Source organism: Atta colombica, unplaced genomic scaffold, assembly GCF_001594045.1.
Source record: "Atta colombica isolate Treedump-2 unplaced genomic scaffold, Acol1.0 scaffold261, whole genome shotgun sequence".
NCBI classification, from domain to species: Eukaryota; Metazoa; Arthropoda; class Insecta; order Hymenoptera; family Formicidae; genus Atta; species Atta colombica.
In genome coordinates, this window is record NW_017259361.1 from 36,125 (window position 1) to 51,855 (window position 15,731).

At 31.1% G+C, this 15,731-nt stretch overlaps 4 protein-coding genes across 5 annotated transcripts; 1 reads left to right on the forward strand and 3 right to left on the reverse strand.

Moving 5' to 3' along the window:
• Positions 1–3: 3 nt before the first annotated feature.
• Positions 4–4,351, reverse strand: LOC108689236 (thioredoxin-2-like). Its single transcript, XM_018195924.1, has 4 exons — positions 4,175–4,351; positions 684–800; positions 476–589; positions 4–341 (listed from the first exon to the last, which is right to left on the reverse strand). Exons 1-4 carry the CDS (start codon positions 4,211–4,213, stop codon positions 279–281), a joined length of 333 nt encoding a protein of 110 aa, XP_018051413.1. The 5' UTR covers positions 4,214–4,351; the 3' UTR covers positions 4–278.
• Positions 4,352–5,657: 1,306 nt separating this feature from the next.
• LOC108689235 (protein Tube) lies at positions 5,658–7,237 on the reverse strand. Its single transcript, XM_018195923.1, has 3 exons — positions 6,687–7,237; positions 6,227–6,396; positions 5,658–6,137 (listed from the first exon to the last, which is right to left on the reverse strand). Exons 1-3 carry the CDS (start codon positions 6,845–6,847, stop codon positions 5,878–5,880), a joined length of 591 nt encoding a protein of 196 aa, XP_018051412.1. The 5' UTR covers positions 6,848–7,237; the 3' UTR covers positions 5,658–5,877.
• A 228-nt stretch (positions 7,238–7,465) lies between these two features.
• On the forward strand, positions 7,466–10,629 carry LOC108689266 (proteasome subunit alpha type-1). The gene is made up of 5 exons (XM_018195980.1): positions 7,466–7,565; positions 7,880–8,130; positions 8,650–8,809; positions 8,882–9,091; positions 10,351–10,629. Exons 1-5 carry the CDS (start codon positions 7,563–7,565, stop codon positions 10,558–10,560), a joined length of 834 nt encoding a protein of 277 aa, XP_018051469.1. The 5' UTR covers positions 7,466–7,562; the 3' UTR covers positions 10,561–10,629.
• A 129-nt stretch (positions 10,630–10,758) lies between these two features.
• On the reverse strand, positions 10,759–15,339 carry LOC108689265 (lipoyl synthase, mitochondrial). 2 transcript variants are annotated; one of them, XM_018195978.1, is made up of 7 exons: positions 14,903–15,338; positions 14,635–14,812; positions 14,187–14,498; positions 12,874–13,030; positions 12,442–12,499; positions 12,131–12,286; positions 10,759–11,197 (listed from the first exon to the last, which is right to left on the reverse strand). In XM_018195978.1, the coding sequence occupies exons 2-7, from the start codon at positions 14,695–14,697 to the stop codon at positions 10,831–10,833; spliced, it is 1,113 nt and encodes a 370-aa protein (XP_018051467.1). In that variant the 5' UTR covers positions 14,698–14,812; positions 14,903–15,338; the 3' UTR covers positions 10,759–10,830. The 2 variants fall into 2 exon arrangements, with proteins under 2 accessions (XP_018051467.1, XP_018051468.1); XM_018195979.1 differs by lacking the exon at positions 14,635–14,812 and having other exon boundaries at positions 14,903–15,339.
• Positions 15,340–15,731: the final 392 nt, after the last annotated feature.

Here is a 15,731-nt window from a genome sequence, read left to right on the forward strand (position 1 = left end):
ACATTGTGATTCGTAATTATATCTTATATATTTGTAAGTTCATCATACATTTTAGCAACAAAATCCATAGAAATTTTTTCATTATTGAAAAATAATGCTACTTCAATATTTTTCAATTAAAATGCGTGTACAATACGTAAACAATGCAAATTACTTTTTCTATTTAAATAGCCATTCTATATTATTTATGTAAAATAATAATTATAGCTAATCCAGTATATCATTTTTACAGTTTTTAAGAATACAATATATTTTAACATTCGTGACGATTTATTTATTTATTTGTGTTTTTGGATCATATTTTTTAATTTATCGTAATTTGCACCGGAAAAAGTCTCCAACTGAAAGCATTAATAATTTTATTTGATTAGTTATGAAATATAAATAACTAAATTACTTCATTATTTCTTTTTATAATATTAAAGCGAGAATTTTTAATATTTAGATAAATATTTTATTCGAATTTAATACATACCACTTTGCCTTCCTTTATAAAAACAAACGTAGGCATACTAGATATCTCATATTCAGCAGCAATATCTTCACATTCATCCACATCAACTTTAAGGAAAACAACATCCAACATTTCCTATATAAACAAATCAAGATATTTATGTTTTGAATTTCAATAAATCCAACTGAAACTTGATTTAATAAAAAAATTAATGTGATGTATATAAAACCTTTGACAATTCTTCAATCAATGGCCCAATCATCTTACATGGTCCACACCATACAGCAAAGAAATCGATAATTACTAAATTATTGCCTGCGTCTTTAAGTTTAATCTTCAAGTCATCCTATTAAAAAAATGAATATCAAATCAATCTTTTTCTGATAAATACATATTAATTGATGTGAATAGAAAGTACATAAATTGAAAGAAATACATTGTTTAAAATATCACATGACAGAGTTAAATGAGATGAAAAGACGCGAGAGAAAAATTATTATAATTAAAATTACTATTCAATGATAATAATACACATATTTATTAAATAAACGTAATCATACAAATAAAAATTGTAATACAAATGTTTATTCGTCTAATAGGAAGATACACAGATATCTCTACACACACACACACACACACACACGCACGCACGCACGCACACGCACATAAGTGTTAAGAAATTTAACCGACAACGCTTTTGTGGGTAGGTAAAACTAAACTGAGTCGAGAAGTTCTCTACCATTTTGCAATTTTCGCAATAGTTAAGATATTAATTATTAAAAATTGCCGAATATTAATCTTGAATAATTTTTTTCTCAAATTAACATCAATTTTTACTAGTAGAGGACTTTTCGAATCAGTTTAGTCCGTTCTATCTGCCCACGAATGTTGTCGGTTGAATTTCCTAACACCCTGTATATCTATAAACTTTAATGAACTTTCATTAGAATAAATTTACATCGAAAAAAAATTAGAAATACATCTTTTTTAAGAAGGTTTCCTTTATCGTCGTAAAAAGGTGATAAATTCAACATTATATCCATGTCAAACTTGCATTGATTGAGCGGATGGCAATTTAAAATGAAAACTTAGGTAAAATTGTTTTCGTTACAAATTTTATATTTTTGTTATAACTTTTTAAGCATTTGAAGCATTTGAAGACTTATGTACATTTATATATATAAAACATTTTTTTTCTTTTTTTAGCTCATAAATGTATTTATTTTAGCACATATCGACACGATTAAATATCTCATAAACTATCCATTTTTTTAATAATCGTATCTTAATACTTTTATACACAGAACAAGGAGATAAATCAATTGGTGTTGAGAAAACATGGTTGCTTTAAAAAGATATGTACGAAAATGAATAATTTTTTAAATATAAGCAACTATGTATTTTCTTTACACCAATTGATTCATTTCGTTATTCTATTAAGGTACTTGCAGTATTAAGGCACTATTATAAAAAAAAAAAATTAACAGTTTATGAAGTACTTAACACTTCATGTCAATATATGCCGAACCAATAGTAAATAAATAAAATAGTAAATAGTAAAATAACTTGAAAACTTGATTTTTCGATTACTTTAATACTTTTATATGCGGAATAATTAGAGAGATTATATTATACAACAAAAAAAGATTATATAAATTTAAAAAATAGTGAATTGTTCATGTGACCTTAAAAAATTGATAATTTTCAAAAATTAGTTTTATCAATATTTACGTCTTTTCAAATGTGAACTTGTATCTAAATCATTTTTCCATATTTTTCATATTTTCCGAGAAAATTGAGCCATAATGAAATGAGATACCGGAACTTTTTTGATAATCACAACAATTTGCCTTTGGCCGGTCGTCCTTGACTTGTCTTTTATTTAGTGACACAAATCGCCACAAGTATAGTTCCGTCTTTGCTACTCACGAAATGCAAAAAGAAACATTTGACAACTTGTGTCACTAAATGGAAAGTAATTGTTAACAATATCTCGATGCGCGCCATTGCTTAGAAACTAACGATTCGTTACTTTTTTCATTACTTTTTTGGACGTTAAAGTAAGAGTTAAAGTTTTCTTGTATTACACTTATATTAATCACAAAATCTGCGCTAATTATCTATATTAATATATTTATTTTTTAACATATTTATCTTTAAGAAATTAAATTATACTCTACAATGTAAAGTATAATTAAAAATCTTTATTAAACATTGTCTTTCAACATTAATGATTATAAAAGTGTATTCTAATATTCACTGCCAATATTGAAAATATATAATTCATATTACATAAACATATATTACAGATTTTCAGTATTAGCAGCGAGTATTGAAATACAGTCTAACAAGGCATAAAATATAAGACTACTTTTATTAATATAAAACATTTTTAGCCAATTACATATACACATAAAAATAATGCTATTTATTGAATAATTACAAAGATATATAATAAGGGATTGAAGTAACAACTGGTAAATTCATTACCATTAAAGATAGAAAAAATAACGATTGTTACCGAAACAATAGGGTGCCTTTTATTTAACGACACAAGTTGACATAATCGTTATTGTTGTGTCTTTCTTTTCGTGAATGACAAAGGCAAAACGATACTTGTGTCGATACTTGTATCATTAAATGGATTCACAGTAACGATAACAAAGAAAGAAAAAAAGAGGTAACGAATACTTTCCAACTTTGCTCATCGGCAAATGTGCTCAATTATTCAGGAAAAAGTAGGTATGTGACGCAACCACATTACACACATACACGTTATTTTACTACCTACTTCAATTCAATGATTCAAGTTTTTGCGATTAAATGGTGACGTAATTAAAATCGTTCACGATTGACGTAATATTGAACGAATCATCCATCTCCGCTTATAAGCGTTAAACATTCACAAGGTATGTTTCACGCTCGTTAACGCTCGCATCATTTCGTTCTTGTTTAACATTTGATGATAACAAGGATAAAATTATATCCGCGAGCGGAACAAACGTAATTGAAAATGTGAAACGCACTTTAATTAAAGTCGTTTCGCTTGAATTCGCGCTTTCGTATTATAGTTTTAATAAAAAAAAAAACCCATCTCGCGTAATAACGTAATGTAGGATCGATTGTTTTCAAGGTCGAGAACTGAAATCGAAGTATATATAGATTTCGCGGACAAGTATAATACGGCAAATGTAATGTGTTTCATGTTTGGCATATTTATATGGTATACCTGCAGTTTGTAAGTACAGATTGTAATCATAGTTTTGATGAAGTAATCTAATCTTTTTGCTTTATGATAAGGAAACGATGTTACATGTGTCGTTCGTTTTCCGTTGTTGTTCGATTTCTAATTATTAATTTAATTTATAAATCTGAATTTTGATTAATTTTAGAAATAAAAATCCATATAATCGTACAATATTACTTTGTCGGAGAACTGCAACATATATCATATCATTATTTCTTCAAATTGGTATTATACTTTTTTGCTTTTCTCCCAGCTTCTGGCAACATTGCAGTTATAGGACGGAACACGGAACGCCGCCGCCGTCGCCGCCGTTTGCTATGCGCGTGTATGTGACGTACGCAGGGTTACGCTCAAGGTTATCTTATCTCACACATCTGTATAAGCCACATTGATTGAGGATATACATTCTATTTCTCGCGGACACGGCTGATTAAATTCTTAATGTAGTAATACATAAATATAATACTACTTACAGAATTCTGAATAAGAATAACCTCTCCTTCGTGACCCATTATTGTTAAATTAAAGTCAGTGGCGAATTTCCTTTTAAAAGAGCAAGAACGTTACCGAACGTTACCAAGCGTTACTGGTTACTACTAACGATCGCTGCTGACGCTCATTGACTATTGCTGACGTCTGACGTTAAAGGTGCATTCTCATGTGGCCGATGGCGAAGGAAAACTGAGGTTGAGACATTTTAACTTCACACTCCACTCCATCACAATCAAAGCAGTATTAAAAAAATCCACATTCAAATGTCCGTTGTTCTATAGTAAGGCTCTGCGCACAATAGAAGGAATTAGGAATAAAGAATAAACAATTTCAACCTTTCAGAAACCGATGTATCCGATTTCTGATAGGTTAAAATCGGAATTTATTCTTTATTCCTTCTATTGTGCGCGCAGGGTTTAACGCAATTATAGTATTTCCCTAGCTTTTCGTATACGTTTCTTTTCAAGAATAAAGGCATCTAGATTACGTTCCAAAACTTCCTCTCCGAGAAAAATTTTACTTGAAATATATAGTACACGTAACGTATAGCATATAGAGTAAAATCTTCCTCGGAGAGGAAGTTTTGGAACATAGCCCTATTCTGTAAGATTCATTAAGACAGTAATGACATCTTTGCGCAGCTTTTACTATAAAATATCAGCACAACGATGATGTTAATAAGTCTGTTCGACTTGATTACACCTTTTACATTCGGCATCTCCACTTTCTCTCTTTTCAACGTCAAATATATAGCTATCTCATTTTAAGTGTAAAATGTAAGCAAGTTGAACAGACCAATAGTCTTAATGAGTTACAGAATAGGGTCACAGTGCTCCTATTCCATCGAATTATAACAATTATACAACTGGAAAAACACACTGCCGTGCTAATGCATTAGTTGAAAGAATGTGGAAAACGTGGACGAGATAGTACGAAGTAATTTAACGGGTATCTTTCTCTTTTTAACTGCGCATGCGCATAACGTAACGTTACATTCATACTTAAAAATTAAATTCATTTCCTTTTTTTTTCTGTCTTATATCTAGCTAACATAATTCTTATCAATATATTACAATTATTATCTTCATCTGATGTATATCTATGTAATTTATTTTATTCATACAATGCTTTTGTTTTAAATCACTCACATATCTATCCTTATTTATCGGTATTTAAAAACTTGACTGTACGACAAAGAGAGGTATACCCGCGATTTACTGACTCTTTCGGCAAGGAAACTTGACAGAAAAATAACAGTAAAGGGTAAAAAACAGCAGAATTCAATTCTCTACTTTAAAAACAAATTCTCTACTTCAAAAATATCAAAATTATATATAAGGAAATAATTTAAAGTACAGTTTTTAAAATACAGATTTTGTGTTTGTAAAACAGAGAATATGATTATTATTATAACAGAGAATTATGATATTAAAAAAAATTACCCTTTTATATTAATTAAAATTTAGATCTAACATTTTTTAAGCAGCTTTTTTTACCAGATTCTTTCATTTCGAACAAAAATGTGTTGAATGAATCTGATTTCAAAATTGGAGGTACAGTCCGTACTCTAAATAGTTACCATATTTATCTTTTTACAAATTATAAGCTAGATTAATTTCAAACATTATGTTAGACAGTTTAAGACAAATAAACCTTAAGTACTGCCTTTTCAAGTTATTTATAGTTATTTATAGTTGTTAAGAACTACTGGTAATTCTTCAGACGATAATTCCTCGCATCTATAATTTTGCATTGCCTGTACAGGTTTTTCAGAGGAACATATTCTATTAATCTCTGAAATCAGCTCTGATGTTGGTTTTAATATCGTACGATTAGCAAATGTATCTTGTAGAAGCATTTGATTATCTAGTAGTTTATTTATGACTGTATCACTTGTATCAATAGAATGAGCTGGACCATAATCTGGCCTCTTTGGTTTTTCTTCTGTAATATAAATAGAATAATAAGAGAAAAATTATTAAACTTTAAAAGAAATAAAAAAAGTTTTATACATATATAATTATAAACTTTACGTTTTAATATATCACATGCCACATAATCAGCAGCTCTAAATAGTTCTGCTTTTATAAGAAGTTCTTGTAATAATTTTAATGTTGGTCTTTTTTTCTCCATAGTACTCCACTCATCCAAAAATATTTGAGCTGCGTTGCGTTTATCGCTATTTGCCATTTGTTCAATGATGCTAATCAATGGAATGATTACAATGATGTATTATAATGTAATAATTAAAATAATTATTATTTTTAATAATAATCTTAAGAAAAATATAATGCATTTAATTTCTAAAAATCTTTTCATAATGCTAACAAAAAAATACACTGAAAAAAATACACTGAAGTATCTTTCGATTTCGATGGACTTTTAATATAGATATCTGAATTACTACTGTACAATGTAGTATACTGGATAATTTGATAAAAAATTATCTAAACTTGATATCTATTAAAATCTTATAAATACCTTATAAGTTACCTGATATGATCACTACTAAATTTGGGAATATTTCCTTCTTTAAGGACAATAGACATTAGTTTTTTCCACGAATCAGAAATGCTTAATATACTTGCTAAAGTATATAATTCAGCAGGCTTCAATTTTCGTATTTCCATATCCAAATGTGCTTTATAAGACATTTTCAGCGATACTATATAAACAATATAAAACAAATTTTAACCGAAATTATAGAGGTTATTTTCAGATATTTACTGTAAATGGTCGCGTTCAATACGCGAGTATTGAAACGAGTAGACTCAACCACTTGCAACGCAACAAACCTCTTCTAGTGGCGTAAAAAATATTTTTTATATCATTACGCCCGTATCGCCCAGCTGATTGGTTGCTGCTTCCGTGAGTTCCGCTTACTTCCGCTACTTGACGCTTGACGTTTGCATGTGAATGCTTAATGATACCTGCATGCTTAAATGTGATAGCTACTGATCTGGATCGCTATACCATCGACTGATGGCATTGATCGCGATGTCGTAAATCGTCCATCGTCCCCGATTGGCAATTTGGCATCCTTGATTTCTATGCTATACATATATGCATTGCAGTGATGCGAATTATTCCCACACGGGAATATTCGTGCGCATGCGTAAGCTGCCTTTACAATTTCATATTGGCTGCTTTCACATCGTATCGGTGATACGCATGCGCACAAACATTCCCGTGTGGGAATAATTCCCACGACAGCGCATCACTGATGCATTGTATAATCGATGGTAGTTGTCAGTACCAGTATTGCACATCATTGCCTGACAAGTGTCTTTTGTCAATTCACGAAATCTCTATTTGATCAAGTAATACTGTAATCTGTATCTTTTTTAATTAAGGGAATTAATATTAAAAATGGTAAGTATTCAATTAATTATCGGTACATTGTACTTCGATACTTCTATAATCATCATTGTAATTTAATCATCATTGTAAAGAAGTTCACAAAACTACTAATTTTTATGGTTATGTACATTTGCACATAGTAATGTAGAAATACACAACTATTAAAGACATAGAAAAAAAGTTTAGTAATCTAACCATATGAAAAATGTATGTAACTCATTGTTTAGAATAATATTTATTGATTAACATATACAATTACTTGTATTAAATGCTTTTAAATCATGTAAATGATTTTTATTAATTTGATTATTGAATATGTTTCTTAGTTCCGCAATCAGTACGATAGTGATGTAACAGTATGGAGTCCACAAGGACGACTACATCAAGTGGAATATGCTATGGAAGCTGTAAAATTAGGATCAGCTACTGTAGGTCTTAAGAGTAAAACACACGCTGTTCTTATTGCACTGAAAAGAGCATCGTCGGAATTATCAGCTCATCAGAAAAAAATCATACCGATAGACAAACACATGGGAATTAGTATCTCAGGTTTAACTGCTGATGCAAGAATATTGAGGTACTTTGTATTTTCTCATTCCATTCTCTATTTCGATTCAAAGATACAATATCCTTGTATGTAATAAGATGTCCATTTTAATTATGTCTTAATCCTTTCTCTGTAGTAAAGTTTGCCATCACTATGTTATATTTATTATATTTTGATGAATAACATCTGTTATCTTGTTATATTATGCAATTTTATTGATTTCTCCCGTTTAAGTTATTTCAAATTATTAATGTTTTCAATAAAAATATTAATATTTTAAGCAACAAGTATTTTTAATATGTATATAAAAGTAATTAATTTTTAATTTTATTTATATCTATCTTGGCTGTATCTTGTAATGTTTGTTGCTATGCTATGATAGTTTTAATGATCAGCCTAGATATAGGTTTGTGCAGGAGAGAAAAAAGGATTCTCTACATAGAAGTCATAGATTCCACAACCATCTACAACTTCTATATAGAGGACCCTTAAGAATACAAAGTGTTTCAATAAGCGTAATGATGATTAAAAGCAAATTATTTTTCGCAGCCGTTATATGCGAACTGAATGCCTGAATTACAAGTATGCTCATGATCATGCGTTACCTGTAAGTCGTCTGATTACATCTCTGGGAAATAAAATGCAAACGTGCACGCAAAGATATGATCGGCGCCCGTACGGCGTCGGTTTACTCGTAGCTGGATATGATGTGAGAATTTATTGAAAATAGTGTATAATTCAGTATATGCTAAACATGTTTCTCTAATAAGTCGCTTCCTAGGACAAAGGACCGCATATATATCAGACATGTCCATCTGCAAATTACTTTGACTGTAAAGCGATGGCTATAGGCGCACGTTCCCAAAGCGCAAGAACATATTTAGAAAAACACCTAAATGAATTCTTGTCGTGCGACCTTGACGAATTAGTCAAGCATGGTCTTAGAGCATTACGTGACACTTTACCTAACGAAGTTGATTTATCAGTAAAGGTAAGTACTTGACTAACTCATATATTATTAAAATAGGTTTCCAGAATGAAGTATATCATTGTTATCTCATGCTCCTTCATACGATTTATGATCTTTAATTTTTCAATAAATTTATAAAATGAAGGCTTCAAATGGAATGAGGATTGGAATCAAATCTAGGACTCATAGATTGAGTCAATTGTTCTCACACAACGCCATATGTCATTCCATGATCTGACAGTTAACTGGTTTATATAATTCCAAGTTCAATTTTAGTCTATCATTGCTTTTATCTTTACAGGGCAAGATTGAATCAAAGATATGCTCAGACAAAAATTATATGGCTTATCAGAGCACAAATAGTGTAAAATCGATTTTTGAGGGTTATATAAAAATCATAGCTATACATTTTTTTTTAGTATGATTCCTCCAATTACTCTGTTCAAATTACTAAGGCATTTAAAGATATCGAAAAATTAATCGTTTATGAAATATCTATTTTGGCACATTTTGACATAAAATATTTTGTAAACTATTCAGTTCTCGATAATTCTACGCGTTAATACTTTTGTGCATAGAATAATGAGATAAATCAATTTATATGAAGAAAAACATACATATATAAGAAATTCACATATATAAGAAATAAGTATATATCCGAAATTCGAGGGTAATATTATTACAGCGTGAAACTTTGTGAAAAATTAAGTAATAAAAGTGTAAGCTACTTGTTTTCCATAAAGTAATTTTTTCAAGTATAAACGTTTAAAATTTAAAATTTTATTAATAAGTCTTAATTAAAAAAGTCTATCCGTAATGATGTGCATGCAACGGCAATGATTATGTTTGCACCGATACCTTTAATCGGGTTTAATGACATACATAGTTATGAAACTGTCCAGTCATAGCTATTTCACTGAAGAATGGGATGACTGTGATTGGCCAGATTTTCTAACTATTGTGATGTTATCAAATTCGATTAAGTGGTCAAAGATCATGTTTACATGACTTTTCATAGGTTATAATTCAAAAATTATTTGATCTCTCGACATTTCCACATTAGAATTTTTTTTACTCCAGAATATGCTAGTGATATATAGTATGGTGTATATCACAATACTGCGTATTGTGATATACTACGTACTGCATATTGTCATATGCGGTATGTGCAGTATATTGTAAAATATATCTGCTATAAGAATCTTATTATACTTATTATACTAATTCTAAGAATCAATTTTGATTTCAAAAGGGAACATTAAATCTTGCTTATGTTTCAGAATGTATCAATTGGGATAGTAGGAAAGGATTATGATTTCACTATTCTCAATGAAACCACGACAGCTAGTTTCTTGTCCCAGATTGAAGGAGATGATAAACGTGGAAGACCTACTGAACCAGCTGTGCAAGATGACAAACCTCCGCAAGATCCGCCAACCGACGAAGGTGCTCAGGATCCTCAAGTCTCCATCGCCATGGACACAGATTAAATTAATATATATAAACTTTAAACTTTATATGCATTCAATTTATATATAAATCTGCATTTTCTGATTAAATATCTCAATTTTTTCATAAATCTACTACATGAAGAACATCAGTTTATATAACAGTAATATATATTGTTATTCGGGTCATTTTATCATTAGATTGTTGTAGATGATTTCTTTTCGTGATGTTTTCGAATTCATTATTTATATTGATTTCCTATTTTGTATCTCGATTAAACATCTATCTACACTTAAACATTTTTTTTTCATTCACGATGTAACATCATCAATCTGCTGTTTCTTCCGTTGTTTTAATATATTTGTTAAAAAGTATTCTCCGGCTTTATAAGATGACCGAACTAATGGTCCACTGGCAGTATACAAGAAGCCTAGTTGATTCCCCATATTTTCCCACGCTTTAAATTTCTCAGGTGTTACATACTCAATGACTCTTAAGTGTCTTTTAGTAGGTTGCATGTACTGTCCCAATGTTATAGCATCCACATCAGCATCCTTTAGATCTTGCATAGTTTGTTCGATTTCCTGGTCAGTTTCACCTAGCCCCAGCATTATCGACGATTTCGTAATCAAATCAGGATTTAACTTTTTAGCTGCTTTTAACACAGCCAATGACTGTCTGTGTATAGTAAACGACAAATTAATTCGAATTAACAAACGTAAGTATTGTATTATTAATAAATATCTATTTATGTATTATATATGGATATATATACAGGGTGTTTTTAAAGTCCACCCACGAATCATATAGCGCTATTTCTGATGAAAACTGAGTCAAAAAGTCCTTAACAATTTTGCAATTTTCACAATAGTTGATGGAATAATATTAATTTTTAAAGAAATTTTAAAAAAATTGCCGATCTGAATTGAAAACTGATCTTTCGCAGCTTATTAAAATGTCTCATCGTCAATGACTCGCCGATTCAGCACTCTTCTGTTTTCAAATCATCACGCATATTCTCGCACCGCCTTTCTAGCATTACTGTCGCAAATCATACAAAAATTATGTCAGCGTTAGAATATTATGTATGCCCACGTATTGTGACGGGAGTAATTTACTCAATGGTTTTTGATGAGTAACTGACGAATTTATAGGAGGGATAAACAAAAATGTTTTTATCAGAAAACGAAATATTATCGTTTTGATGTACGACTTCAGCGATAATGCTTCAGAGATAGAGTGCCGATTTCCAAACAGAAGAGAATGCCGGATCGACGAGTCGTTACATTACGTTGACCAGATCAGTTGGTGATATACGCTGTCCATACAAGATGCAATGCGTGCATTGCTGCAAAAAGCCAACATTTTGAATAATGTTTGCATTAAGCAAGTGACAATATGAATAAATAAGTGTGAATGAACAAGTAAATGAATAAATAAGTACAAAAATCAAAACATTTTGTCTCTTTCTGTAATTTTCTCTAAAACGAGCTTTAAATATTTCTAAAGGACTTTCTTTTTAGTTTATCGATTTTCTACATGCTTCCGAGATTTGACCATTTAATAAATTCAGGAAACCTTATATATATAAGTATTATAAATGGTACATACCTATATCGAGCACGCATATCACGAACAAAGGGAGTTAAACGCTCTACTGTTTCGATATTATGTGCAAACACATCCAAATTAGAATTTACAATCGTAGCAATGCAATTTTCATCACCTCTGAAATCTGGTACCAAGCATTCCACTAATATATTGCTCCTATGAATAAAACGAATCTAGTAATTAATGTTCAAATCATATAACATTGCAAATCATATGGAAACATGAAGTATTTCTACAATGCTATATAATTTGAACACTAATTACTAGATTCGTTTTATTAAATAAAAAAAATAACTATGCAGATAAAATACCTCTTTTTTATTTCCTTAACAGTAGATGCAATATGGTTAGCTCCACCATCCTTTAAATCTGAAATAATAAATGAATGAATGTTTTCTGTTTGGTTCATGACATCTTAATGACCGGCTCAGACTTTTGCATAACGCATAGTACATAAAAATCAACCAATTAAAGTTTCTTTTCCGTGAAGTGAAAGTCGCGGCCTTTAAGATCTTAAATATAAAATCCGACTATGAATACTGGCCTAAAATAGTACAATTTAATTTTATAGTCAATGACTGGTTGCGTTCAGCAGAATATAATATTTTGCAATTGTTGAAGGTTTTCTTCGTGTTGATTGGAGATTATACTTTTTTAGATCTGCAGATATAACCCAATCCAGGGGAAGAAAACAGTTGCAAAATAAATATTCTGCCGAACACAACCATTAATTTGTAACTAACCATCACGATCTACGGATGTTAAAACAATATAATCCAAATTCCAGGCAGCTACTGCGCTAGCAGTATTGATGGGCTCCTCTACATCCAACGGCGGTGGTTTACGTGCAGTTTTGACAGAGCAAAAACGGCAGCCACGAGTGCACGTGTCTCCCATTAACTAAGAAAATAAAGGATGTGTATCAATTGGACACAAGCCAATAGCGTACAAACCAATTAGCGTTAGAAAAAAAAATAAGGAAAAACTTATGCAGAAGTCGCTATTGATTGATGTTTACACGGTATCCTTAATCGGATTTAATGACATCTGTAATTATGAAATTGGCTAATCATAGTTCCGAAGAATGGAATGACTGATTGGTTAATTTCATAATTATGGATGTTATTAAACCTGATTAAGGGTACCATGTAAATGTAATCATTATTGACTGACAGCGGGCAATTATTACAGTGTGCAAGTAAACCAAGAATCAATCTATTAGCTTGGCACAAGAATTCGGACTGAATGAAATTTTGATATGATTGATCAATTTCTTAAGGTTTGGGGCTACTATAGCTATTGTGTTTGCGGGATTAAGGCTTAACTATACACTGCGTTTGCGGAATAATCTCTTTCACCACTCACTGATATGCTAACCGACGATTACATGAGTCACTGAGAACACGCCTCGTCAGTTAGTTTAACTGAGGTTGATGAAAGAAACTTTGAAATTAAGATTGAAGATTGTTCAATCACACTGTAAATTGTAACCAACAGCAGTTAAGATTGAGATATTTAGTAAGAGTGTGGAACAGAGAGGTTCTCGGATCTCTCTGTTTTGCAGCCAATTAACAGGCTTGAAAAAGCCTTGTCGATCGCTATATGAAATATCAGATCATACTGTAAACACAGTAATAAGCTTTAAAAAATTGATCGCTCAAAGTCGAATATGAAAAGAATAATTGGCTATGATTCCGATCGATCCCCTGAGGCTGGAATCAGATTAGGTATTGAAGATTGATATTTGTATCAATCGACTCAAGCAGGTTTGTATCAATCTGGATTGGATTATTAATGATGTTGTGTTTTCCTATTGATAGAACACATGTAACATCAATCAATAGCAGTTTAGTGATAAATAGAACAATATCCAATCTAAATTGGTGCAAATTCGCTTTGATAAAAAAATGCTACAAGATTGAAGATTGAAAGATTGATCAATTGAATAATATATGTATAAGAGCTAAAATTGTCCTCATTGATCAAATCTCAATTTTTCATGCAATTCACTTAATCAGGACGAAGAGCATTGGTGTCCTTTGTTTATTATACAGACCATAATAGTGGCTGTTGCTGTACCATGAGTGCTTCCACCCCAGCATTCCCCGATGTTAGGACACCTGGCTTCTTCGCAGACCGTACTTAGTCGTAATTGCCTCAGTTGCGCCTTTATCTTACTGTAACTCTTTCGCACAGGTATCTCTGTTTTCAGCCATGGCGGCAGTTTCAGCCGTCCTGACTCACCTATCTCTAATTTTAACTTGCCATTATATTCTTTAACATTGTTTTTGAGAAAGTCGTCAAATTGTGGACCTTTCGCTAGTTTCTCGGAAAATCCTTTGTTAGTCTCTGTTGAAGCTTGCGCACACTGAAATATTACAGTTTCGTTAGAACCATTTCAGATATGAATATTTACATAATTCAATATTGCGATGACTAGGGTTTAAGACTAGCTAGAAATGTCTAAACACATTCCGGAAGTGAAACAAATTGTTGAAATTTACTGCCGGGTAAAAGTGGCAACTGAAGATGCATTTGGAATTTCTGGTTTTGATTGTTCGTAACATGTTTCTAGTGTGTATAAACGATCTTCCTATTCGACAACAATGATTTTCGCTCCGTCGTCAGAGCTAATTATCGATCAGTATATTTACGTTTTTATGGTGAAAAATCATATATCAGCTATAAAGAAAAGACGATTAGAAACGATTCATGTAATGTTTTTCAAGAAACGAATTTTATCAAGAATGTGTTTTTACTCAAAGATTTTACCTTTCTCACTGATTTCGATGAAATTATACTCATTCGACGCGTTTTTGCGCAAAATAAACGACTTTAACAGAAAAAATATTGCTCCTATGAACCGAGATAATAAGCGTTAAAGTTGACGACTATTCAGGTTAGGAAATCTGTCACAGTCATGCAACGATAGATCTATCGCGTTGCTTTGCACTTTTGGCTTGCATTCGACATTCTTCACTTTCTCTCTTCTCAAGGCGAAATACGTATTCTATCTCATTTTAAATGCAGAAATATTTGGGAATTTCATGCAACGCGAATAGACTTATTGAGCGCATTCAGATAAGCAGATAAGATAACCACTCACTGAACTCTCAAGCTCAGTTAACATATTAACAGTTTTTGCTAAATACGACAGACTCATGGCCTATAATATGAACAATAATCTGAAAAAGTTCGCACCCAGTGTGCATTAGCATGCACTTAGTGCAGTCTTCATTTGCCCCGAATTTAATCGGAGTATTAATCGGAGTTGGTAATGATGAAGCTCTTGATGATGAGCGTATTAACTAGTAACTTTCCATTAAATTATCTTATTTTTAGTAATGTATTTAAAGATGTACTAAACCGGTAAAATATGCATCAAAATGATTAATTAAATTACTCATACCATATATATGTTTGCACGTATCGCTAAAATTGAGATAATTCAATAGAAAGTTACTAGTTATAATACTCGTATAGTATTCTGTAATTCTGTTAAGTGCACGATGTAAATTAGGCCATATATACTTATGTACTACACACACACACACACACACACACACACACACACACACACACACACACACACACACACACA

What these genes read in the sequence shown, in the direction of transcription:
- LOC108689266 (XM_018195980.1), top strand. An exon ending in TACTCGTAGCTGGATATGAT is followed by an intron (nt 8,810 to 8,881) that starts GTGAGAATTTAT and finishes GTCGCTTCCTAG; the next exon opens with GACAAAGGACCGCATATATA. An exon ending in AAGTTGATTTATCAGTAAAG is followed by an intron (nt 9,092 to 10,350) that starts GTAAGTACTTGA and finishes CTTATGTTTCAG; the next exon opens with AATGTATCAATTGGGATAGT.
- LOC108689235 (XM_018195923.1), bottom strand. Translation starts at nt 6,847, where the DNA reads ATGTCTTATAAAGCACATTTGGATATGGAAATACGAAAATTGAAGCCT. An exon ending in TTTAGTAGTGATCATATCAG is followed by an intron (nt 6,397 to 6,686) that starts GTAACTTATAAG and finishes TCCATTGATTAG; the next exon opens with CATCATTGAACAAATGGCAA. An exon ending in GGCATGTGATATATTAAAAC is followed by an intron (nt 6,138 to 6,226) that starts GTAAAGTTTATA and finishes TTTATATTACAG; the next exon opens with AAGAAAAACCAAAGAGGCCA.
- LOC108689265 (XM_018195978.1), bottom strand. Translation starts at nt 14,697, where the DNA reads ATGTTACGAACAATCAAAACCAGAAATTCCAAATGCATCTTCAGTTGC. An exon ending in CAGCAACAGCCACTATTATG is followed by an intron (nt 13,031 to 14,186) that starts GTCTGTATAATA and finishes TTATTTTCTTAG; the next exon opens with TTAATGGGAGACACGTGCAC. An exon ending in GATATGCGTGCTCGATATAG is followed by an intron (nt 11,198 to 12,130) that starts GTATGTACCATT and finishes TACTATACACAG; the next exon opens with ACAGTCATTGGCTGTGTTAA.
- LOC108689236 (XM_018195924.1), bottom strand. Translation starts at nt 4,213, where the DNA reads ATGGGTCACGAAGGAGAGGTTATTCTTATTCAGAATTCT. An exon ending in TTATTCTTATTCAGAATTCT is followed by an intron (nt 801 to 4,174) that starts GTAAGTAGTATT and finishes TTTTTTTAATAG; the next exon opens with GATGACTTGAAGATTAAACT. An exon ending in TTATAAAGGAAGGCAAAGTG is followed by an intron (nt 342 to 475) that starts GTATGTATTAAA and finishes TAATGCTTTCAG; the next exon opens with TTGGAGACTTTTTCCGGTGC.